The sequence below is a fragment of the Erythranthe guttata genome, chromosome 9, assembly GCF_056151865.1.
Source record: "Erythranthe guttata isolate IM_541 chromosome 9, IM_541, whole genome shotgun sequence".
Lineage (NCBI taxonomy): Eukaryota > Viridiplantae > Streptophyta > Magnoliopsida > Lamiales > Phrymaceae > Erythranthe > Erythranthe guttata.
In genome coordinates this window covers 11,054,756-11,079,966 of record NC_142541.1, presented here as the reverse complement: position 1 = coordinate 11,079,966, position 25,211 = coordinate 11,054,756, and the positions used below count along the sequence as shown (strand labels likewise).

General features: G+C 33.1%; 2 protein-coding genes and 1 pseudogene across 2 annotated transcripts; all 3 read right to left on the bottom strand.

Annotated features, from left to right (window-relative positions):
* Positions 1–4,312: 4,312 nt before the first annotated feature.
* Positions 4,313–12,866, bottom strand: LOC105961338 (uncharacterized; annotated as a pseudogene).
* On the bottom strand, positions 7,715–8,524 carry LOC148768079 (uncharacterized; the record flags this gene model as incomplete). The annotated part of the gene is made up of 1 exon (XM_088823303.1): positions 7,715–8,524. A coding segment is annotated over one exon (762 nt), but the record flags the coding sequence as incomplete, so codon positions are not given.
* A 2,947-nt stretch (positions 12,867–15,813) lies between the features above and the next one.
* On the bottom strand, positions 15,814–20,249 carry LOC105950579 (replication factor C subunit 3). The gene is made up of 10 exons (XM_088822869.1): positions 19,085–20,249; positions 18,637–18,669; positions 17,893–18,067; positions 17,618–17,796; positions 17,397–17,533; positions 17,209–17,313; positions 16,669–16,738; positions 16,520–16,597; positions 16,285–16,393; positions 15,814–16,148 (listed from the first exon to the last, which is right to left on the bottom strand). Exons 1-10 carry the CDS (start codon positions 20,108–20,110, stop codon positions 16,090–16,092), a joined length of 1,971 nt encoding a protein of 656 aa, XP_088678995.1. The 5' UTR covers positions 20,111–20,249; the 3' UTR covers positions 15,814–16,089.
* Between the last annotated feature and the right edge of the window lie 4,962 nt (positions 20,250–25,211).

The window sequence follows — 25,211 nt, the reverse complement described above, 5'->3', positions numbered from 1 at the left end:
CAATATAAACAATGATAAAATCGCTATACGGATAGAAGATGTCATTCATAATTTGTTGAAACTCAGAAGGAGCATTCTTAAGGCCAAAAGGCATGACATTCCATTCGTAATGACCGAAAGGGACATTGAAGGCAGTTTTATACCTGTCAGTCTGATCAATCTGTATTTGCCAGAATCCTGATTTTAAATCAAATTTTGAAAATATAAGAGCATTGACTAGTCTGTCAAGAAGATCCTTTTTATTAGGGATAGGGTGTCTAATCCATTTAAGAATTTTATTAAGAGGTTTGTAGTTAATAACCAATCTTGGAACTCCTCGTTCTTGCTCCGAATGTTTATTAACATAGAAGGCAGTACAAGACCAGGGGGACTTGGAAGGGGAAATAAGTTTCTTTTGTAATAAGGACAAAATCTCCTTTTTACATAACTCTAAATATTCTGAGTTCATCTGGCAAGGCCTAGACTTAGTAGGAATTTGACTATCTTTAAATCCTTCTTCATAGGGAAGAGAAACAATATGTTTTTTTCTATCCCAAAAAGCATTAGGGAATTCATTGCAAATGTCAATAGAGAATTAATTATATAAAAGCTTTATTTTATCTTGAAGTTTTAAATTCTTCAATCTATCTTCAACAGTTAATGAGTTAAATTCTTCTTTGAGAAAATTGACCTGACAATTTTTAAAATCAATTTGATCTTGGATAGAGTTAAGAACCTTATGAATATGTTTGGTGATAAACTTAAAAGAAATAGGCTTACCATTATAAGTACCTGTAATTCCTCTTTCATCAATAAATGTAAGAGGATAAATCTTATAAAGAAATGGAAGGCCAATAATCATTTGACTAGTAATATCCTCAGCAATAAGAAAGTCATTAGCAATACAACAACCTTCGATACAAACATAAGCATTTTTAAGCTTATAGTTAATTTTTAATGATCCGCCTCCTGCGTGAGAAAGAGAATGTGTAGTTTTTTCAAAAAACTTGGTGGGAATTTTTCCCATTTGAATGACACTTAGGTCAGCACCACTATCAATCATAGCAATGAAGTCTTCCTTATAAGAATTATTAATAATGAGAGAAATCTTTGTATACCATTTTTGAGAAATAATAATATTAATGGTAGATAAATGATTTTTATTTAAATTGTCAAACTCATCGGAGTTAATAAACTGAGAATGAGCTGTAAAAGTTTCCTTCTCTTTGCCTTTTTCAATAATAGAAAGACGTGACGAAAATTCAGAATTATTCTTTTGAAGAATCTTAATATCATTTTTAAGATTATAAATCTCTTGACTTAAATCATTGATAGTGATAGGACTATTCTTGATATTCCTAAGCTTAAGAAGGTTATCTAATTCTCCCATGTTGTAATAATTATTATCAATTTTACTAGAGAGATTGGTGCTAGTATTACTAGTTGAGGGACCAGAATCATGTAACTGGTCAATGACCTTATCTCTTAAACTAGGATCCTTAATCTGTTTAAGAAAGTCAAGAATATTATTATTAGTTAACACATTTATATTCAGGTCTTGGAACTGACTCATGAGTTTATAATATTCATCTTCAACAGGATTATCTGTATCTTTGATGCAATTAAGACAGGGTTTACCAAGAGCACAATTATTACATTCATCACTCTTAGTAGAAATATCATCGGAAAAATCCGATTCTTGAGAGGAATCAGATCTATTAGAATCTGTATCATCCTCAGAATTCATGACAATTTTATAGAGGGTTTCTTTTAAATCATCATCAATATCAAGATTTTTAATCTTATCTTTAGCATAACATTGATTAGCATAGTGACCTGTTCTACCACATTTTCTGCAAACAATTTTGCTAAGAAAATTACTATCCTTTTTATAGGGCTTCTTTCTATGATAACGATTTCTTCCTTTGTCGTTATCTTGCTTATCTTTAGAATGGTTAATCTGTTTATTATTATCATAATGTCTTCTTCTTTTCATATAATTAGGCTTATGATTAATTTCTCTTTTATTCTTATAAGAAGGTGTTTTGCCAGGATTGTCTAGGCCAAACTGGTCACAAAAATGACCTAACTGTTTTCTTTCTAACAGATTATCCTTACGGATCTGATTTCTTAACTTGATTTCATTACAAAGACTTAATCCTTCTTGAATACAAGTACTAACGATTTGGCCAAAAGTGAAAGCCTCATATGCAATATGATCTGAGTCTTTTCTAAGGACCTTCTTGACCCTTTCAGCAAACAAGTAAGGAAGACCATCAACAAACTTGTTTTTCCAAATATCCTGATTGCAGTCAGGAATATCGAAAATGTGTGATAGAAAAGTATCTTTGTACCATCTAAAATCAGTAAGGGTTTTACACTTCATGTTTAAAAGAAGAGTTTTGGTGTTTTCAGATTTATTAGAAAATCTACCAGTAAAATGTTCGAGAATGGTAAGAACAAGAGAGTAAACCGCATTAGGTTTAGTTTCACCATCTTCAATCTTAATAGAAGAGAAAATTTCTTGTTTATTTAAATTATTTAAGTAATTATCCCACCATCCTTTAATCTGGCCGGTAAAACCAACAGTAATAACTTGAGCAGTTTGTAAATCATTGTTACCACTAATTCTGCAAGCAGAACCATACATAAGCATGCGATGGCATTGAGTAATAATATGTTTATCACTACCGCCATCAATATTTCATTCATAGATGCTTTTTCCCGAATAGGAAGTATTGAAGAAGTTTTCTTGTTCTTCATGAAGAACATCCATAGGAGTTGGTCTATTATAATAGAATTTAGAAAGATTGGGCTTATCAGCCCATCTCATTTTGTTAATACTATCTGTATTGTCATATTTTGTAGAGCTGGTTCAGGACTTTCTTCAAAATCACTATTTAAAGTAGAAATATTTAGTTTACAGAATTTATTAGAAATGATTTTTTCAAAATCAGAAACAGAAGGTTCAATTTTGAAATTGTCTAATTCAACAGGAGACTGTATAGAAGAGGCAGTCTTAACAATGGTACTTTTATCAAGTAAATCAGACTTAGTCTGAGTCTTAGTTTGGGATAAAATTTTGTCAATTTTATCATGCAAAGATATAATTTCCTCACCTATAATCGAAAGATAAAGATTGCAAAAATTATTTTGCTCAATCATTAAATTGATATGTTTAACTGTAACTTGAAGAACATCATTTTCAATAATTTTAGAAAATGGAAGAAAATTAAAAACTCTACCATTTTTTTCAATTTGAAAAGGAACATGAGGAGGGTGAACAGATTTCTGTATTTCACCAGATATAATTTTAAAATCTCTTTCGATAACTGAAACATGATTTATGTAAAAGGTTTTTATGAACCAATGAACATAATAGGTAATTTCATTATGATGGGTGCAGAATTTATAAAAACTGTTAACAAAGTAATCTAAATCGGGTTTTGAAAAGGATTTAAAATACCATATTCTAAAATCATCCCATTTAGGATTATAAAATTCATCATTAATCTGGGCTCTTACCGAAGAACCCTTTGAGAAATCAAGTAAGGTTTTAAAATCCATTTAAATCTTAAAATTACAATCCGAAATTGTTCCGGGATCAATCTCATCTTTATGAATGATGTTGTTTTCATTAATAATGATTCTTTCATAATTGTTATTTTTAAATGTATCTTCTCTATAAGCAGAAGTAGAGGCTCTAGAGGTACAAGGTAGATCTACCTCATAATCTAAAGGAGAGATGAAGGAGTGGCTGGATCTAGATCCGGAATAAGAAGTCGAATGTCTTCGTAGTAAATTATTAGAACCAATATTAATGATTCCATCATTACTTTGAGTGATGTGTTGAAAGTTGCTATTAATAACAGGGATCTTTGGAATAGATTGTTCTAAAATCCAGTTTTCAGGAAAAATAATTTCTTCCCATTTAATAGATCTCCTAGTAGTAACGTTTGATTAACTAAAACTAGTACCTTGACCCGTGCGTTGCACGGTGGACTGTTTCCGAAATTAAATAAGAAAAAAATTAGTTTAAATAATTGACATGCAAAACGGGAATATGGAAGATAATGTTATAATAAAAAATAAACTAACAACAAACAATATACGAACATAAATTGTTGTAAATACAAATATACTTTCAAGAACATAAATGAAACAACTTTGGGTGAAAAGATTGCCGTTCTTAATGCGTAGCAAATTATAACATAACAACAACATCTTCAAAGCGTTGAATTCACCTTCACATGTTGTACAATAATTTAAAGTGTGTTAATGATGCAAAAGTTAATTGTGCATAATAATTAATGTGAATAATATACAAAATTAGTTACCTGATATTTCGGAATACTTCTTTATATACAACATTTGTTGTACTGTTGGAAGTATTTCCTTCTTTGTCAACTATAAGTATTTTCAATCCATTTCGAGCGGTAACCCTCGAAACAGCAACATACAGTTGTCCATGAGAGAAAACGGGCTTCAGAAGATATAGACCAACACATTTCAGTGACTGCCCTTGACTTTTATTTATTGTCATAGCAAATGAAAGATCAATAGGGAATTGTCGACGTTGAAAATGAAACGGAATCCTCTTGTCTGATGAGGTTAACGACAATCTTGGTATGAAGACTTTGTCTCCAATATTTGAACCTGATATAATCTCTGCTTCCAGAACTCGGGTTCCTAATCGAGTAATTAACAATCTTGTACCATTACATAAACCGCTTGTCTGACCAATATTCCTCAACAACATAACAGGAACACCAATTTTCAACTTTAACTCATGGTTTGGAAGACCTGAAGATGTAATGGTATTCAGAAATTCTGGTGTATATATGTCATTATGTACGGAGGAACTCTCATTGGTAGTACATGGACTATCAAAACTAAGATACGTCCTTTCATCACCCGGAATCAAAGATAACATGTAGTTGTTTACCATGTCAACAATTTCATTTCTAGGCGCCAATATAGCTCTCTCTCGTAAATAATTAGAATCTTTGACATTGGCCATGAGGTTTGGATACGTAAATTCCGCAATAGAAGCTATATGATCACCTGATGATTGTATCAGTAGTTCTTCAGGAATCTCAATTTCTGTCACACCATCATTAACTTCACCAGCAACACCATCACCTATACTCAACACCCAATCTGAAAATTTCTTCACATCAGGACAATCAAAATTGTTCGAACAAAGCCGCATATTTTTCGTCAATTTTAACACTTGACAGTCATACCACAAATATGAAGAATGTATGCTTGCAGACACAATTTCTTGTCTTGTACCTTTTGGAATGACGGGTAGGATTTGTCTAAAATCACCCCCGAAAACAACTGTTTTCCCACCAAATGGCTTGTTCTTACTATCATGAACAGAGTGCTTTAATATATCCCTGAAACTCTTATCCACAGACTCAAAGCAATGCTTGTGAGTCATTGGCGCTTCATCCCAAATGATCAACTTCGCCTTGATTATCAAATCAGCCAAAGGAGTGTCACACTTAATGTTGCAAGTTGATTCATCATCAACGTTGAAAGGAATTGCAAACCTAGAGTGTGTTGTTCTTCCACCTGGAATCAACAAAGCTGCTATCCCACTTGAAGCTACTGTCAACACTATTTCACCCTTTGATCTTAATGCTACTGAAAGTGTTCTCCAAATAAATGTTTTACCAGTACCCCCGTAACCGTAAAGGAAAAATAAACCTCCACGTTTTTCATTTATACAAAGCATAATATTATCATATATCATCCTTTGTTCGTCATTAAGACTTGAGAACAATCTAGCATGTTCGGTAGCTAATTCACTTCTGTCGTAATTCAGTTCATCATAGATAAGTCTGTTTTGAACTTGGGTGATAAGAGACATAGTTGGGAAAGGCATTGTGGGAAAATCTGAGAGGCTTCTATTACTACTTCGTAAAATAGTTTCTATTTCCGCAAGAGCAAAATTTTGCAAATCATCTTCATCAAGTTGCAAATCTGTTATATATAAATCGGCGTTTTGCAATTAAATACATTTCAAGAACAATAATTTTTTTTTGTATAAACATATAATATATTAACAATAAATGAAATATTACATTCACGCCGAAATAACCTTCTTTGCCTACGTAAAATATCATCGCTCAAGTAACGCCACGTTTTTTCCCAAACAATTTCTGGTCGTGCCATCTGACTCGACAACAATAATGTTGAGAACATATGCCGCAGGTACGTGCCAGATCCCCAACTACTTGCTTAGTCAATGCCGCCTATGTACTCTCTGTCATCATCTAACATACCAATTGCAAAGCAAGTATCTCTAAATGTAGGGTAAACTACATTATCGACGGTTCTTAACTCAATATAAGAAGAAGGCACTTTAGCCGTATTGAGCAAGATTCTTAAATAATATAGCTCGCCACTCCCTGGAGGTACATAATGAACTCTTCCAACAGAAAATCCTTGTTTTCTTGGACGCCACGCATGCTCTTGTTGCTTCCAAACAAATTTGCTTGGAAATTGAGCATAAGTAAGGGACTTTGCCTCACTATATATACTGTTTGCGTGCATCCATGCGAGAAACTTGGATTGGTGTACATGTGGCCTTTCCATAACTGATTCAATAGGGTCATCATCCCCAAAAATTACAATCTGTTCATCAGGCAGGTGAATAGGCAAACGTTCAACAGATGGTTCCCTGAAATGAATATCAAAGGAAAATAGTCTCCACACTGCTTCACACGGCGATAAGTATCTACAATCAAAGTACGACTTGATTTCATCAAAATCTTCTAACCAAGTCTTGTCTGATCCAGTTTCATAAAAACTGGCAGTAATGCGATCATTACCTTTGTTGACATACTTTAAAAGATACTTAATTGACCTGGATTGGTTGCACCACTCAATATTAATATGGGCGTTGTACCTTTTTAAGAGATATGGATTGTAAGGCACAACAAATCTATTATCCACAACATTTTTTCCTTTTTTGACCACATTTCCATTATCTCTTCTTCTGTAGAGTGGATAGCCATCTTCGTCATTCGATGTTTGATCGTTAAATTTTTTCGGAAAGTATTTTGTACACTTTCCATCTTCCATGCACGAAGATTTGGGATTAAATACACCACATGGACCATGGATCATAAGAGAACTAACACAACTATAAAGTACTGGATCTTCATTTACATCAGGTATTTCAGCAGATATTATTTTGTCAATATCCTCTGGATTTGGATATTTATAATCTGGATGTAAAAAGATGAGTATATGAGCGTGTGGCAATCCTCGCTTCTGAAATTCAATTGTGTACATAACTGCATAAAAATTTGAGTATAATATATTAGTAATACATGTTGGTATTAAAATATTTGTATAATATAAACACAATAGAGTTTTCATAATTCAGTGTTAAAGTAACATAAGTACTATTATATATACTAGTAACTTGACCCGTGCGATGCACGGGATTGAACAAACAAACATAACAATCATTAAAAAAAACAGAAATAAAACTGTATTGAATATTTAACTCAGAAATCTAATAAAAACTATATATTGAATATTTTACTGAAAAATCTAATAAAACTCTATCCACCAAAGAATTAATCCGGCCACCAACAGAGTAGTTGTTTTCAACTCTTGAGCCTATGTCACCTGCACCGTAGGACAAAATGAAAGAAAAAAGAACTTTTTTATAAATTGAAAATAAATGTTACAAAGCTCATTTATAAAACTTTGAAGACAAAAAATCCATATAATAATTTAACCAAATATATAAATAACTTACTTAGTTCAGATTTTGGAAAACTTCTTTATAAACGACGTTTGTAGTAGTATTTGAGGTGTTCCCGTCGTTGTTACAAATAAGTATCTTCAAGCCTCTTCGACTCGTAACTCTTGAGATAGCAACATATAATTGTCCATCTGCAAACACTGGTTTCTGAAGATATATACCCACGTGTTGAAGAGATTGGTCTTGACTTTTATTTACCGTCATTGCAAACGAAAGAGTGATAGGAAATTGTCGACGCTGGAATTTAAAAGGTATCCTGTTATCGGATGGCGTTAGAGTCAATCGTGGAATAAACACCTTATTACCAATGTTGGTTTCTGATATAATTTTCGCTTCCACGACTCGATTTCCTAATCTTGTAATTGACAGTCGGGTGCCATTGCACAAACCTGAAGATTGGTCTATATTTCTCAACAACATTACCGGAACACCTTCTTTTAGTTTTAATTCGTGATTTGGAAGACCAGAAGAATTAGCGGTATTCAAAAACTCGGGCGTATAAATATCATCAGGTCTGTCAATGCTTCCGTTTCCTGAACATGTACTATCAAAACTGAGATATGTCTTCATTTCCTTAGGAACCAACGATAGCATGTAATCGTTTACCACGTCAACAATCTCATTTGTAGGAGCCAGTATGGCCCTGTGTTGCAAATAACTGATATAATCCATATTCTCTAAAAATGATGGGTATGTCTCATTTACAATTGAAGCAAGTGGATCAGCTGACTCTTTTATGAGTAAGTCATCAGGGATTTCAATGCTGACCACCCCGTCATTGGGATCACCTATGGTGCCATCCCCAATACTTAATATTTCGGGCTATTTGGAATAGAATTTCCTTATCAATCAAAGCATTAATCTCTGTAGGACATCCGTAATTATGGTTTCCCTACAAAAAAATAAAATGGTTATTAGCCTAATGTGGATTTAAATGTACATAACTTATTACATCAATAATACCTTGTTTGATGCACCACCTAGGTGTTCTGAAGCACTTTTTTCCAATTAATTGCATGACAATACGATCAAACATTACGAATGAATTCGATCCAGTACTATCAATGGCACTCACTTGAACTCTGAACCTGTACAAAAATATATATTTTATATACAAATTTCAAATACCAAGAGGAATGATGGTTTTCGTAAAATATTACCAAATCAAAGTATAATTACCTTGGTACAGCAGAAACAAACCCGTCACACTCTTCGCACCAATATTTCTTTGAGACAGGTTCGACCTTCCTCACACAATTTTTACATGAAGCATACCACCAATTAGCTGCCGACTCGATTTCCAGAATTTTCGCCAGTACGGATCCAACACATACCTACACTATATATACAACAATCGATTCTTAAGCATTATATTTGTTTAATTAAAAATATATCAGATATATGTTCGACAAATAAACGTACCTTTGTACTCTCAACGCACTCATCTATGGTCATTCTATCTGCCTAGAGTGGATCGTACGATCGAGGCAAAGAAAGTTGGGACGATAATTGACTAACTGATGGGACATAGACTTCTTCGCTCAATGCAAGCCTGTAAAATTTACAGGTATTAAAATATATAACGAATGATTATACTCAAGGTTATATATATATATTAAAAGTTGAATGATCAAATGGTAGTACATATACCTGTAGTCTAAAACTTCTTTCAAATTCGGTTCGATCAGTAGTTGTGATTCATGTCGAACATTTGACAAAGTCGTGCTTCCTAAGTATGATTTTAGGTGAAATAATATACAAAAATATGCATCAATATTTTAACAAATTCCTAAATATGCATCAATATTAGGGTATGTAAATATTAACACGCACCACAATAAGTTTTAGCACTGAAACACTGAAGTATGACCACAGTTGGTCCATTTTGGTCAGCATTCGTTACATATGCATCAATTTGTTCAGCAAATGCTTCCCATAAAGTACATTTAATTGTATTTTTCCTGTAATGTAAAATAAATTACTAAAAATATTATAAGAATAAATCTATATAAAAATTGTAAAAAACAAAATATAATATTTAAATTACTCTAAATCTTGCAGAATAACATCCAAAAGTTTGCTTTTCTCTCCTTTTGTAGTGATCTCCTTTATATGCCCCTTCTCTACCACATGGCCAATTACATCTATACAAATAAATAAATTAAATCAAATGTACCAGAGTTATATACTGAATCAAATTGCAACATTATTTTGATTACTGAGGATTTCTACATAACCCTTGTGATACAGACGACACAAATATATTAGTGATTAACGGTAAGACAGAACAAACATTTACCAAACTAAGTTATATGAAACAATTGCGTACCAAATAGTAAATATTCATCCACATTCTTCTTTATTGTGTCGAAAGAAACGAACTTGAAGTTGGTTGTCGGAATATATTCGGCTACTAAATTAGTAACTACACTCATTCCGACAAAATTGAGCTTAAATTTGTACGTAGATACTCTAAATGGTAAATTTGAATCACCCACCAAGAAATTTTGAAACATATAAGTTTCGCCTTCTTTCACCAATTCCTTAAATTTCATAATGAGATTTTTTTTTATGGTAGCATGAATACGCATACCCTGTTACAAAATCAATAAAATAGTAAGCTCCTAAATATTGGGAATATAAAAAAAAAATAAAAAAAATAAATAGAAAAGAATCCGGAAAAATAAAAACATCACCTTCTCATCCAAAAAAACCAGTTGAATGCTACCCGTTTCTGTTTTTCTCCACCTATCTGGCGCTAACCATAGACGAATTACCCGTACAATTATCTTCCAATTAATAGTGCTTGTATCAATTTCATGAAGCAATGAAACCTGTGTAGTTGAATTTCGTGGAGCCATAACTGCTTCAATGAATAAAAATCCTTCAATCCTTCAATCCTTCAATGAAACAAAAATCAGGATATTTAAGATTTGGGTGAAATTGGGCAAACGAACTGAGACCGAAGCAAGTGAAAACAGATTAAATAACAGGGACCAAAGCAAGGGAACGTTAAAAAGAACATGGCTTTTTTTACCTGAGGCGTTGGAGCAGCAAATACAGGGAGAGATGGAGAGAGATACAGAGAGAAATATACTTATAAAGAGTGCTTATAAAGAGTTTGTTGGGAAAACCTAAAAGATATCCACGGATCTATTAAGATATACATATATATTATATTATTGTTCCCGATAAGTCTTTGGGGAAACGTGTGATAAAAAAAATAGAGGAACCGTGTCATTGAAAAGGTGTGGATTTATGCCAATATTTAGGAGATTAATTGAAGGAATAGTAGAAATTAATATTTAATTACATGTTTAAATATCAAATTATATGAAATTTAATAAAATATGAAAAAATAGTATTAGAAAATTAATTTAGACTTATGCCAATATTTAGGAGATTAGTTAAATGATTAGCTTGTTTAAATATCTGATTATATGAAATTTAATAAAATATGAAAAAATAGTATTAGAAAATTAATTTAGAATTATGCCAATATTTAGGAGATTAGTTAAAGGATCGGTAGAAACTAATATTTAATTAGGTGTTTAAATATTAGATTATACGAAATTTAATAAAATATGAAAAAATAGTATTACAAAACTAATTTAGACTTGTGCTATTTAACTACGTGTTTAATTATTAAATTATAGGGAAAATTAATTTAGAATTATGCCAATATTTAGGAGATTAGTTAAAGAATTAGTAGAAATTAATATTTAATTACGTGTTTAATTATTAGATTATACGAAATTTAATAATATGAAAAAAATTGGATTAGAAAATTAAATATTAAGGAGATTAGTTAAAGGATTAGTAGAAATTAATATTTAATTATGTGTTTAATTATTAGATTATACGGAAACTTAATTTAGAATTATGCCAATATTTAGGAGATTAGTTAAAGAATTAGTAGAAATTAATATTTAATTAGGTGTTTAATTATTAGATTATACGACATTTAATAATATGAAAAAAAAATTGGATTAGAAAATTAAATTTAATTCCATTATAAGATATCCTCCAAATGAGCGGGAAAAATTGACCTTAGGGTTTTCTAGGGTTTCTCCAGGAACCTTTCTTTTGTTAATAAGATATATATATATATATATATATTTAAATATAGTAATTATATAAAGCATAAAATACTATTGTAAAAAAATAATATTTGTAATGTGTTTAATTTCCAAAAATAGTCATATTATAATTAATATTATTTACACATGTAAAAAATATAAGTTATTCTCAAAAAAAATTTTGATTAATTAAAAGTTTATTACTATCCAACTAATAAAATAATAACAATTATAATTAATTTCGACACAATTGAACGTATGTAAGATTTTTCGAAACAAATAAAAGATGTTCGTAATACCTGATTTCACTTTTCCGAAAACTTTTCCATCCTTTATATCCTTGATCAGTTGATTGAGTTTCATTTTGAAAACCCGACAAATAATGTCTGGTCTATCTTCAGGTTTCAATCCATGATCCTTTAGTATTCTTGTTATCTCTATCCAACATGGATTGCAGGTAAAAGTAACAAACAAATCAGGATATCCGGCCCATCTGCATATAGCCATTGCATCTTGGTAATTTTGGATCATATAGCGTGGTCCACCCGTGAATGTAGGAGGTATTATGACTCGTTTGCCCTTTTTCGATCAGTCAGTTTCGCCTCTCAATATTGCTTCCGCGTAACCCTTGTACATTTCTGCTCTCAACTCTTTCTGATGTGTTCGAATGAATGTCAGACGTGCTATTTCGACCATGCTAAAAACATCTACCACTAATTGTTGAAACAAACGCTTGGAATGAAAAATAATTCCACTCTCATTGGGTCGTAGTTGAAGTCGATAAGCCAAGAATTCTCTCATTGAAACCTTCCGTCTCTTTCGAGATGTTGAATTGCTACTATCTTTTAATGCAATGTCGTCCCTATAACCATCTTCTCCACGTGGAAACAATAAAGGATATTGAAGTGGAAGATAAGCAAGAGATAATATAGAGACACGCCGCAATGATCCAGATTGAGTCTCTACAATAACGTCTTTGTCGGCGTATGCAGAATCAAAATCACCAACTATAAGTGCTGCAACTTCAGACGCGGAAGGGAGATTGTATCTTCTACCATCGTGGCCCCTTTTTCCTATAAGGCGTAATTTGACATCACGGCAATTTGAACTTTCAACTTTATCTCTCACCATTTTGTACGATTGTGCGTACGGATTGTTTTGATCAAGCAAATCCTTAAGATCAGCAACAATGGAATCCCGTATACCATCATTGCTTGCTTCCATTCTGTATAAAACATAATATATTATTTTACAACATATCATTAACCTATTATTTACGCACATTTAAATACAATAAATTGAAATAAAAATAGAACAATAGTATACCCAACGACATTCATCCTATTTGATACTTCATTAGTCGTGTCGTAAATGTAGAGTTGTGCAAATTTCGGTGTCGAACCCTCAGATGGAAGCAAACTACCAATTTTGTGATAGTTTTGACCTCACATAATGAACGTGGGTGGTGCTGTTCCGTTATTCACGGTTTTCTCAATTCGGCCTCCCAAAGATGTGAAAGAAAACATCATGTTAAAGGAGTGGCTGGATCTAGATCCGGAATAAGAAGTCGAATGTCTTCGTAGTAAATTATTAGAACCAATATTAATGATTCCATCATTACTTTGAGTGATGTGTTGAAAGTTGCTATTAATAACAGGGATCTTTGGAATAGATTGTTCTAAAATCCAGTTTTCAGGAAAAATAATTTCTTCCCATTTAATAGATCTCCTAGTAGTAACGTTTGATTTACTAAAATTTGTTTCAATTAAGATAGTTTCATTATTATCTTTCTCAATTCTTTTACACATGGGATTAAGTGTAAATAAAGGTTTATAATATATACGATAGCAACTACACATAATTTCAGTACCAGGTATGTATTATAACCATGAGTTTTAACATTTAATGTTAATGATTCAAGAATATTACTATCTGATAAGGATAGGGATAAATTAGGATAGGCATCAAAATAGACCGGTCCTAAAGCTAAGCTAGACTCAATAATTCCCATAAGGGATTGTTTCCAGTTAAGATTTCTACCATCTCTAAGGGTAGCAAGGAAACTTTCTGGTAGTCCTTTCAAAGTAAGTGGCCTAAAGGCAACTTGAACACAACCAATATGTAAGAATTTATGAGTTCTTTTAAAAGGTAAAATATCATTTTTACTAAGTAATTTAATAACCATTTCAGATTCATGAAGAGGTATAGAAGATTATGTGGTTTTAACAATTTGTTTGAACCCTAATTTTTCAAAAGTACCAAGTTTATAAACCATATTAGGTTTAATAATTGCGATAGTCCATCTATTTAATAAATCAAGATTTTCAGGAACATCATATTTCTGGGTCATACTGTTTTTAACAGTATCATGATTTTTGAAGATATTCATCATCAATTGAAATGTATTAAATTATGACTAAGATTAACTCTCTCTTAGGGGAGTCAAAGAATTTGTATTCTTTCTGAGCCACTGAAGAATATGCACTAGGCCAAAAATGCAACACTAGGCCAAAATGCAACATTGGTATATTTTATATATATATATATATATATATATATATATATATATATATATATATATATATATATATATATATATATATATATATATATATAATGAGAGTTCAATTTCCAATTTGATTTTAATTTCTAAAAATAATTTCAAAAATTTCAATTATTCTTTTTTCTCCCTTCCCAGATTGCACTTATAAATTATAATATCAATTATATTATGGTGAATTAAGTAGGAGATTAGCTCCGCATGGCACAACTTTTTAAAGGAAATCATCACTTAGAGGGTGTTTGGCTAAGCTTATATTAAACAGTTGATAAATTCTTACGTCTTATAAGATGTTTTAAGTATTGATAAGCTGTTACATCTTATTTTTAGAAATAATTTTTAAAGTGTTTGGATAATGAGCTTATTTCATATTTTTACTCATTTTAAGATCTTAAATAAAAATGTGGGGTAGAGTTGCGCTTTTAAAAAGATCTTATTTGCTCTCCAACAGCTTATTTTATAGAAAATTAAGATCTTTTTTTTTTAAATTACCAAATACTTTGGAAGAGCTTATAAGCTCTATAACATCTTATAAGTTCCTTTTAACATCTTATAAGCTTAGCCAAACACCCTCTTAGAGTTTGTTTGGTTAAGCTTATAAACTCCTAAAAACATCTTATAAGATTTTTAAGAGCTTATAAGCTGTTAAAAGATGTTTGGTAAAAAAATACAAAAGATCTTATTTTTTCAAAAAATAAACTACTAGGGAGCTTATAAGATATTTTTAAAAACATATATCCACCCCACATTTTTTCTGTAAGATCTTATTTGTTTCTTTACTAAAACACTCAAAATACAAAATACCCTCAAATATTAATATAAAAAAAAAACATTTTATTGTAATCAAGATTAATAATGAGTTAAAATATAATTATCATAATAATTGTAAGAAAAATCATTCCCTATTTATATTTTATGTGTATAAAAATACGCGAATATTCTTATTATTTCAATAATAAATTATATTTCTTTTATTTATCAAAAAAAAAATTATTTTACAACATTTATTTTATATTAAAATATTAATGGTGCAAAAAAATTAAAACTTTCACAAACCTGTTTCATTCGAATATTTTACTACACTTCATTTTATTTTAAAAATAGTTAAATATCATATCAACATACATAAAACAAATGTCATTTAGTTTATTTAATATATAATATTATATTATTATTTTTATTTGAGAAATTAATTTGTAAATATTATAATAATATTTTAGGAACAAAAGTATTTGACTAAAATAAGTTTAACAATTATAATGACGTGATGTATTTTTTTGTCATTATAACGATAAACAGACCTTTTATTTCGAGACACCTAAACAACTTATAAAAACTAAAAGTAACTTATAAGCTACATACCTAAACACCTTAATTTTTTTTTTTAAATAAAATCTAACAGCTTATCAGCTCGTAAAACATCTTATTAGATGCAGGAACTTATAAGATGTTTTAAATAAGTTTAGCCAAACATGCCCTTAATAGTCCTGACCCCTGAATAAGTTTTACACAATATACATACTATAAAACATATATATAGCTTTATAAGATATAAAACTATGGTATTTTACATCCTGTCTTATTTTAATTTAAAACTGAAAATATATAGTGAACCCCAAAGACAAATGATTGTCTGCAAACTTGAATAACAATGTCAAGTGGCCTCCCTGAATTCAATCTGATCAGGTATATTCCTTGTTAACCAACCCCTTGTACCAACTCATGAATCTTGCTATAAACTCTGTACGTACGTCGAATAAACAATTAGTATGGTACCGTGATTCAATTTCACAGACGACGACGATAGTACATGAACCATGAATAAAGCTTCGGATATATTCATTTAATTGATTTTCTTTTTTATTTTGCCAAATTACCTTCGATCCGCATGAACTGTTGAACGTTCTTTCTTTGATCGTGTTGTCTTTTACCGAGCTCCTCTTGTTGAGTTGCAGACAGCAAGTACCTACTAACAGCATGGTATTTCTAGGAACGAACAAAAAAAGGGCTTAGCCGCGCCATTTACGCGATTTCACTTTATCAAGGACAAATGAGTCATTTGAAAAACCGAAAGAAAAACACTAGTGATATATAGGCGGTGGAGGTTCATACTTGATATTCATCGTACAGGTGGTCGAATTGTTGTTTTAACTGCTCAGGTAGAATGTTTTTCAGTTCATCTTTGAGACTCTGCATGAACATAATTGGTTAATAAATTATAATCTTTTACGGTAAATCGAAAACTAAGTACTTCTTCTTACTTGGAATATGAACTCCGGAGCTACATTGTGCTCTATAAGGTTTTGAAGTTCTCCACGGATATTATACAGCCTATCGAAAGCAGACGATTCATTCTGTGAGACTGAATATATATATGACTGAATTTGCTGTATATATATGTTATATATCTTACGGAAAATTGCACGTCGCCCTCTATAAGTTTCTAATTTTAACACTTTACGCCTCAAAATTTTGAAAAGAAAATCTCCCCCTTCAAAATGTTATTCTTGTTGCACATGGCCCTAATAGCAAAACTCCGATAGAATATTATGTACCACAATTGAGTATTTTTGTTGCAAGTTGCCCCTTAAAAAACAACATTTTTGCACGCTGCCCCTTTAAAATGTTATTTTTGTTGCACAATGCCCTCCAAAAATTGGCTTCTAGGACGAAGTAGTGCAACCGAAATAGTATTTCGAAGGGGGAGTAACCCTCTTTTGAATTTTTAAGGGGGAAAGTGCAAAAATGCGAAATTTATAGGGGGTGAAATGCATTTTGTCCTATATCGTAACGGTACTTACTGCTTCGGGCTTTGCTCTTTTAGAACATTTTTAGCAATATTGGCTATTCTATCTTCCCACCCCATTTTGATATCTTGGTCTTCCTTTAGAGAGTCACTGCAGCCACTTCATTTCGTATCCAAAGTATCGGAAACGAAAAATGTTAGCTAAGCACTATACATTTTTGTACGTATATATGTATATTATACCTGAAGTGCCACGTGGCTTCGAACGAGCGTATAGCCTGTCTCAGGTTGTTCTTGGAGTTGATCGCGATTTTATACGCCAACTGTTGAGGTAACTGTATCCCTTCTCTTTTTGCTATGAATGCCAAAACTTCGAGAATCTATATAATCCCAGTCGTCAAAGGTTTGAGTTTGAATGACGAGTTTCGACATTTTATAAAAGCATTAGAATATAATATTGCTACCTCTTCAACGGAAGGTTCGAGGAGTTGAACGTACGTGCAGAGTGGCACTATCGGCTGAAGCTTTTTGGCATCACTGCAGCAAAAGAATACCTTGTTGCATCCTTTAAACCTCTCTAGCATCCACTTAATATACGACAGGGCATCGGTCGATAGCTTTTCCGCCTCGTGTAGAATAATGGCTGCATGGTTTACAGTTGATTAATTACATGGCGTGCCATTGGTCTATATCTTTGATGTGAAAATCATTGCTTAAAAAATAGTATGCCAATTTATACCTTTACAGTTATCGCCATTGCAGTTCAAAGTCGTTGTATCAGACGGGATATTATTTTTCTCTTTGATAAGTTCAACGATGATATGCTTCTCGTAACCTTTAAGTTCGGAAAGGTTGACTTCGACATGTTGCGGCGATACCAATAAATTCACGAAGATGCTACCGACTGCTTCTCCCTGTGATGAATAAAGTGATTGATGTCAATGTAGAAACTAAAGTGGAATTGTTACTCGAAGAACTCAATTTATACGTACTTTTCTGTTTTTGCATGCATAACCTATTCTTCTTTCCTATGCACTTGAGTTATAGTTGAGGTATGTAATACTAAAATTTCGACTTAATTAATATAATTTCAAACCAGCAATTATCGAATTTGAAAAAGAGTCAGAAGAAATTGTTTGATCCTCTTATCTTGATTTCTCCAACCGAGAGATAATCCTTGACAGGTCGTCCGTCCGTCTCTTTCTTATATGAACGGTATTTCAATAAGTTCTAACGGTTATCTATACGACTCATTACATTTGACATGCTTGCTTCTTTCACTAACGCAAGAAGTGTCGAATCATTAGCATATATGCTTTTAGATAGACGTTGCTAAAGAAGACTTTCTTTTGCCATATTAATAAATATAGATGCAGTTCAGTTATGAAGTCCCCGGGTTCGTAACTGAGAAAACGGTATTAGAACTCCTGAATTAACGACGTATCCGTCGAGTTGCGAAAAGTTTGAATATTGCGGAATTTACCTTCAAGTAAAATTTCTTGCATTCTTCTCTTGCCTGTGGATAAAAACATCTGAGATATAATCAAACAACATCAAACCATATAACATAGAAAATGTTGTTTTGACGTAAAACACTACATTCGTTACGGCTCTTTAGGTTAGAAAAATACAACACGTTGTTGTTATATCATACGATAAGAGATGTTACGATTGCTCGTAACCTGCAGTTTACGGGAAATTACATGCTACACCTTGATTATTTACACTGGGTGGATTTGAACCGTAGATTTAAACATAATCACACACACCCCACATGTATGTGTGCTTAGTGGGTAGTTATTTAATCAAATCTACGTACGGTTCAAATCCACCCATCGTAAGCATCTAACTCCCCCATTTTACGTTGGCGAAAAGTGGAAATCGACATGCATATTCTTGTCAAAATTAATTTAAATCTTTAATTGTTGTACCTGTACTTTGTCTTCTCCGAAAGCTTCTCGAAGCAAAGCCCAGATCATGGTTCTCTTTCCGACCCCGGGATTCCCTTCGAATATGAAGTGACCGCATTGTTCCGCTTTGTCGTGCCAGTTCCTCACGATGCTCTTTAGCCAAAGAGCTTTATTTCTATTGCACAGAAATTCTTGCAGCCAATAAGGCCGATACGTGTCTGCCCAGACGTACTCTCTTTCGTTTCCTCCTCCGGCACCTGGTGTCCAAAGTGGTGGTGGTGCTTGCACAGCTGGTGGCTGCGGCGGTGAGATCAGTGGTAGTGGATATGGTAATAACTCCGGTGGTGACACGGTTGGCGGTGGTAGCGGCATCATAGATGGCTGCGGTTCGGTATCTCTCTCCCTTAACGGCTTCTCCGTAGTTGACGAGGTATTGGGAAAAGTAACTTTCTTCTTCTCAGATAGAGAGTCGTTTCTCGTAGTCTTTATGTTAGTTTCCGTGACTTTCGATGATGCTGACGAGGAAGATGATGTCATAAACCTCGTGTCGTGAGATTGTTTCGTCGAGGAGGAGCTTTTTGTCCAAGAAGAAGAAGAAGCCGAAGACGACAAACTTAATCTCTCGTTCCTTTTCGATGTAAAGCAAGAGGAACCCCATTCTTGCACCTTGACAACGAAGCTCGTCCTCGATCCGGAACTGACGAAGCTCGTCGCAGCGTGGCTCTCCCTTCCGGGGCTCGATCCGGAGAGCTTCTCTCGGTTGATCACGAGCGAAAAGTCGGTTAAGCCCTTGTAGTAAGGGCTGCTGCTTGTATTGTTTGCGTATCTTTTGTTGAACTCGTGGAGCCTCTCTTCGGTTAGGTCCGAGTTCTTGGGTTTCGATTTGATGTAGTCGGCTAATTTTGTGGGCCATGGTGTAGTAGTTACGGGGGAGCCCGTCGAGCGAGACGATCGGACGGACTTGGCTGAAGCCGGTTCGTTCGAGGGCGAATCGGGACTGTTGATATCGGGGGCTGATTTTGAATGTGGGATAACGGGACTTGGCATTGAAGAGGTGAGACTTTGTAAGGGTTATTATAATTTTTATCAACAAGAAAGTCTTGCATGTTGAAGAGAAGTGTTTTGTGTTGTGGTGTGTTGGGTTGTGTAGTAATTTTCAGGCGTTAATTTCTGAGGAATAACTCTAAATTTGTTCGTTGAAAACTATATAATTTGATGATAACAAGAATGTTTTCTATGGTTGTTGAAGCTGTTTCCTTTGGTTGTTAAGTGAAGCTGTTCAATGTCTGGAATAGGCAGTTTTAAGAGTAAGATATTGTATAAATGAAGAGATTGGATAAATAGGAAAAGTAGACGTTACACCTGCTTATTATTATTCGGTTGATTTAACTGCAACGACAAATAAGTTCGTGACAAACAAGTTGGATGTACATTTTCTAATTAAATTAACTGAAATGCTATTCATAGTGCGGTTTTTACCGGCTTGCAGTGCGATTTATTTCATTTGTAACTTTCCTAAAAAAAAACCAAATTCGCCCGCTATTTCGTGTATTATTACACGAAATACACTCAATAATTTCGTGTCTTTTCACACGAAATAGCGGTGTTTATTGTTATAGAACACGAAGGACGAAACTGTTAGATTAAAAAAAATCGTGTATTTCGTGTAAACGTACACGAAATGGAAGAACATATTTCGTGGAGTTTTCTACGAAATGGAAGACCATATTTCGTGGAATTTTCTACGAAATGGAAGACCATATTTCGTAGATTTTTCCACGAAATATGAAGTGACATTTCGGTAAATTCAGTACGAAATAATAAAAAATTCAAATACAAATACAAATTGAACTAGAATTCAAATGCAACTAAAAATTGAACTAGAATTCAAATACAACTACAAATTGAACTAGAATTCAAATACAACTACAAATTGATCTAAATTTCAAATACGAATAAAATTGAACTAGATTTCAGATACAACTACAAATTGAACTACCGACCAGACTTTAATTGTTCGTACAAGAGTAGTCGGGGTTTGTACGTTTTGAGTAAGTGCCTCAAGTTTTTAGCTCTATGGTGTACCCATGCCGGATGGATTGGTGGTAGTGGACTATTTGCGACCAAATTAACAAACATGAAATGATTGTTGTGCAATGTCACAACAATCATACATGATAAGTGACCACTGCCAAACATAGGAAGGTAAGTCATACTCCCTACTTGAGTCAAAAGTACCACTAATGCACTGTATCTGGTAGCAATGGCCAATCCCATTTCATTCATGTCCATCCAATAAGCTTGTGGACAAGGCCCTGAGGTCCAGTCACACTTGCGTATGACCTCAACGTATCCGGTACTGCCAAACATCGCCGTGTAGACACTAGCATGCTCGTATAACTCAATAAGCAACTCCCCTCTCACTTGCGGCCATCTTTCTTGATCCCCGTACACGGCTTGAGCAACGCACCGGTACCCACAGTTGCCATCCGCCATCACGTTAACATAATCTTGAATAAGACGGACCATAAATCTGGGCACGAAAGAATAAAAGTCGATTCCTTCATGTGCAGGTATTGTAGGGGCAGCAGATTCTTGTGTGGGAATACGAGAACCACGACCTTTCATCTTCGATTGAGGCGTTCCATCAGTGCTTCTCTCAACCTTTGTTTTAGGAATCTTTGCACCAGATGAGGTTTGGCGACCCTTGGAACCACACGACGACTTAATTGTCTCCTCATCAATATGATACTGCCATCCAGAAGGGTCTCTCTTTGTCGAGTTATTCTTTGGTCGTCCTTTGGTCTTAACAAATGATGGCTCGGACAGATGCGACGTAGACGGATAAACGATGCCACGCAATGAGGCCACGGCATTTATCTTACTCGTGTAATTCATCTTCTTCAAATTGCAATTCAGGTCATCAATCTGTCTATCCACAATCTCCTCGCGGTTTACTTGATACTCAGGTAGCTCCGAAGGCTCAACTGCCATGGTACTCCAGAATGGATGCAAGTCTGAAATGACGAACGTGTCATTATCTTCCATTTTCTGCACAATTTTGCACGCGCATGGGAGCCCATGAGTATTCCAAAGATAGTGTGTGCAAATACTCGGATCATAAACTGAATAACAGTCATGCCCTCCATTTCCTCAGATTTAATCTTGGCCAACTCATTGTAAACATGCTTCATAGAGGTTTGTATCGTCGGATCATCTTTTCTCAGTCTATCCATGATCAGCATTGGCTTCACGTGAGAATTTCGCAATTCTTTAATTCTTGCTTTCTGTTGCGGAGTTATACGACTAGTCGTACCTTGTCCGTGAGGAAACAAAGTCGGACGATGACTATGCCTGCCATCGCTGACAGTCAACCGCCATAATTCATCAAACCTTGACCTTTTGCCAATCAATTTGAACGGACAACCACATTTTTTTGTTCCTGAGTTTCTAGGATCTTCCACATCGATATTCGTTTGTCGGCCATGTCCGTATTTGTCACACGTCATGTACTGTGCATTCTCCCTTCTAGACTGACAAATCAAACGGTGACAATGACTAACTGCAGTTTCTTTCGCCCAGTTGATTAATTCTTCCCTACTGCCGAACACAATATCAACTTGGAAGAAGTGAGAGAAATCTTCATATTCCTTTTTATCCAAAACCGAGGGATCAAAATACAAATTGTCGTCATATGGCTGCGTAAATACAAAAAAAAGGTTAGATACTTGCACAAAAAAAATTAATAACAATACTAGGTATTTCGTGTAAAATCACACGAAGTATATGCATACATTTCGTGTAATTTTACACGAAATGTATTCATACATTTAGTATAGTACTGCACGAAATGAATAACAAAACAGTTTTACTGCTATTTCGTGTGACTTTACACGAAATAATAGGTATAATTTCGTAGTATTGTACACGAAATGACTGGAAAACACGAATAAAGTGTTCATTTCGTGCAAAACAACACGAAATGACTTGAATAATTTCGTGATATTCTACACGAAACGACTGAAAATCGAAAAAAATCACACTAACACGTATTTTTTTACCTCATTTACGGGATCGATGTTGGCCATCTTGATAATCGTTGGGTTTTAACTGATTTCTACGAAAACAAATCACGATCTACGAAAGTCGAAATATTTGGATGTTGAGAGGATTTTGTAAAAGGTTAAAGTGTTTTTTGACAAATGAATTATTTCGCACTGTAGCTGGAAAAAACCGCACTGATAATAGCAAGCCCCTTAAATTAAAAAGGAATTTAATTCAAAACGGACGCTCCGTTTTACTAATAAAAATGGACACCACTAACATCATGACATGTGGATTTTGAATGGAATATGATTTGTTTTCTCATCTCTCCTAGAGTGGGGCAATTATAACTTCCATCTCTATTTATCTTTATATTTCTTTTACTTTCTTCTTGATTTTTGTTTTTCTCTTTTTCTTTAAATAAAAAAATTCCTTTTACAACACATCTTAATTCAATCTTATATGTGTTGGGAATTGATTCTCAAGACCCAAAATAAATGCATACAGAATTTATTATACTTATTTATCTACTTCATATGAAATTACTTATGATTAAAAAAAAAATCCAAATAAATTAAAGAATTCATTGGCTACAAAATATAATATTATTAGCTAAATCATTAAGTTTATGTATTATAAGGGAAATTTCAATTTTATTTGAAGAACAAAAAAAAAGAAAAGAAAAGAAAAAAAAAAATATGCAAAGAAATAATGTAAACAAATAATAGAGAGAAAACTAAATTAATACTCATAATTTGGTTCTTTCAACTGCCACGTTTACGAGAGATAAATCATCTATTCTCTTGAAATTAAAGTCACTAGGTGTATGGCATCCATTTTTCTCAAAAAAATGGGCCGTCCGGCCCTAATTTACACCCAATTAAAAAATAGACATTCAACATTTTTTGTCTTTGAAATGAATCCGCATCACTGAAACTTATTTGCAAGTAAGAAAAACTTTTTTATTTATAGCAAAATTACCCCCAACTCTTTGAAACCCTTATTTAACTCCAATTGTTAAATCGAAAAAAGAGAGAATTTATTAAGTTTAAGAATTTGTGAATATATATTGGAATTTACTCTGCAACCTATCAAAAATAATTTTGTATCTATCATGCCCCTTTATTTAACGAATGAATTGCGGTATTTAACATTATGGACGGCGGCGTTTGATACAATACAATTGACTAATTACAATATTTAATTATACAAATATCTGTCAAGTTGGGTTCCTTCAATCCTACATCCGGTGATAAACACCGGGTGAGTCTTCTGCTGCCACGTGTTTTTTTTTTTTTCTAAAACCCCTAAAGGTAAACCCTAGTGGGTAATCTATTATAAAATACAAAAAAGATACACGTGGCAGCAGAAGACCCACCCACCCGGTGTTTATCACCCGGTGTAGGGTCGAACAAATCGTCAGTTGCTTGCTTGGATGCTTACAAGTTACAACTGCATTATGCTTCATTAATATTTGATATTTTAATATAGATATATTTTTTTAACTGAGTTTGATTACAAAAGAATGATAGCACCTCAATATTCAATTATTATTAGTGTCACTTTCATTTTGTTGTTTGTTGAAAACTGTTATGTTTAATATCGAAACTACACTTGTTTTCTCAGGAAACTGAAATTCCTCAAGGATGGACAAATAAAATGAAACATGAGCTAACGTGAAGCCTTCCTCTATATATTCCTTAAAATCTAAATTGTACTTAATTAAGGGAGGAACATAACTTTATAAAATTACCACTAACTCCTTCAAACCTTATTTCACACCCAATTTCATGATTTAACCCCTAATTTACTCTCAATTTCATCAATTAACTAATTTTGACCCATAACCCAATTTCGACCCCGATTTTGACTGTCACCACCGGTCTCCAATTATTTCTTTTCTCTTTTTGAATTTCTTTTCTTAATTTTTTTCGGCCAACCGCCACCATTGACTGCTGGTCTCCGTTTTATTTTTTTATTATTTTTGTATTGTTTTTTTTTCTGATTTTTTTTCCCCGGCAGGTCACGAGCCGTTGACTTAAAAAAATAAAAACTATTTTTCAGTAACATTACTGTCTCAAAGAGTAATATTATTAAATTTATT

What these genes read in the sequence shown, in the direction of transcription:
- LOC105950579 (XM_088822869.1), bottom strand. Translation starts at nt 20,110, where the DNA reads ATGCCAAGTCCCGTTATCCCACATTCAAAATCAGCCCCCGATATCAAC. An exon ending in TCGAACCTTCCGTTGAAGAG is followed by an intron (nt 17,534 to 17,617) that starts GTAGCAATATTA and finishes GGGATTATATAG; the next exon opens with ATTCTCGAAGTTTTGGCATT. An exon ending in CTCCGGAGTTCATATTCCAA is followed by an intron (nt 16,598 to 16,668) that starts GTAAGAAGAAGT and finishes ATGTTCATGCAG; the next exon opens with AGTCTCAAAGATGAACTGAA.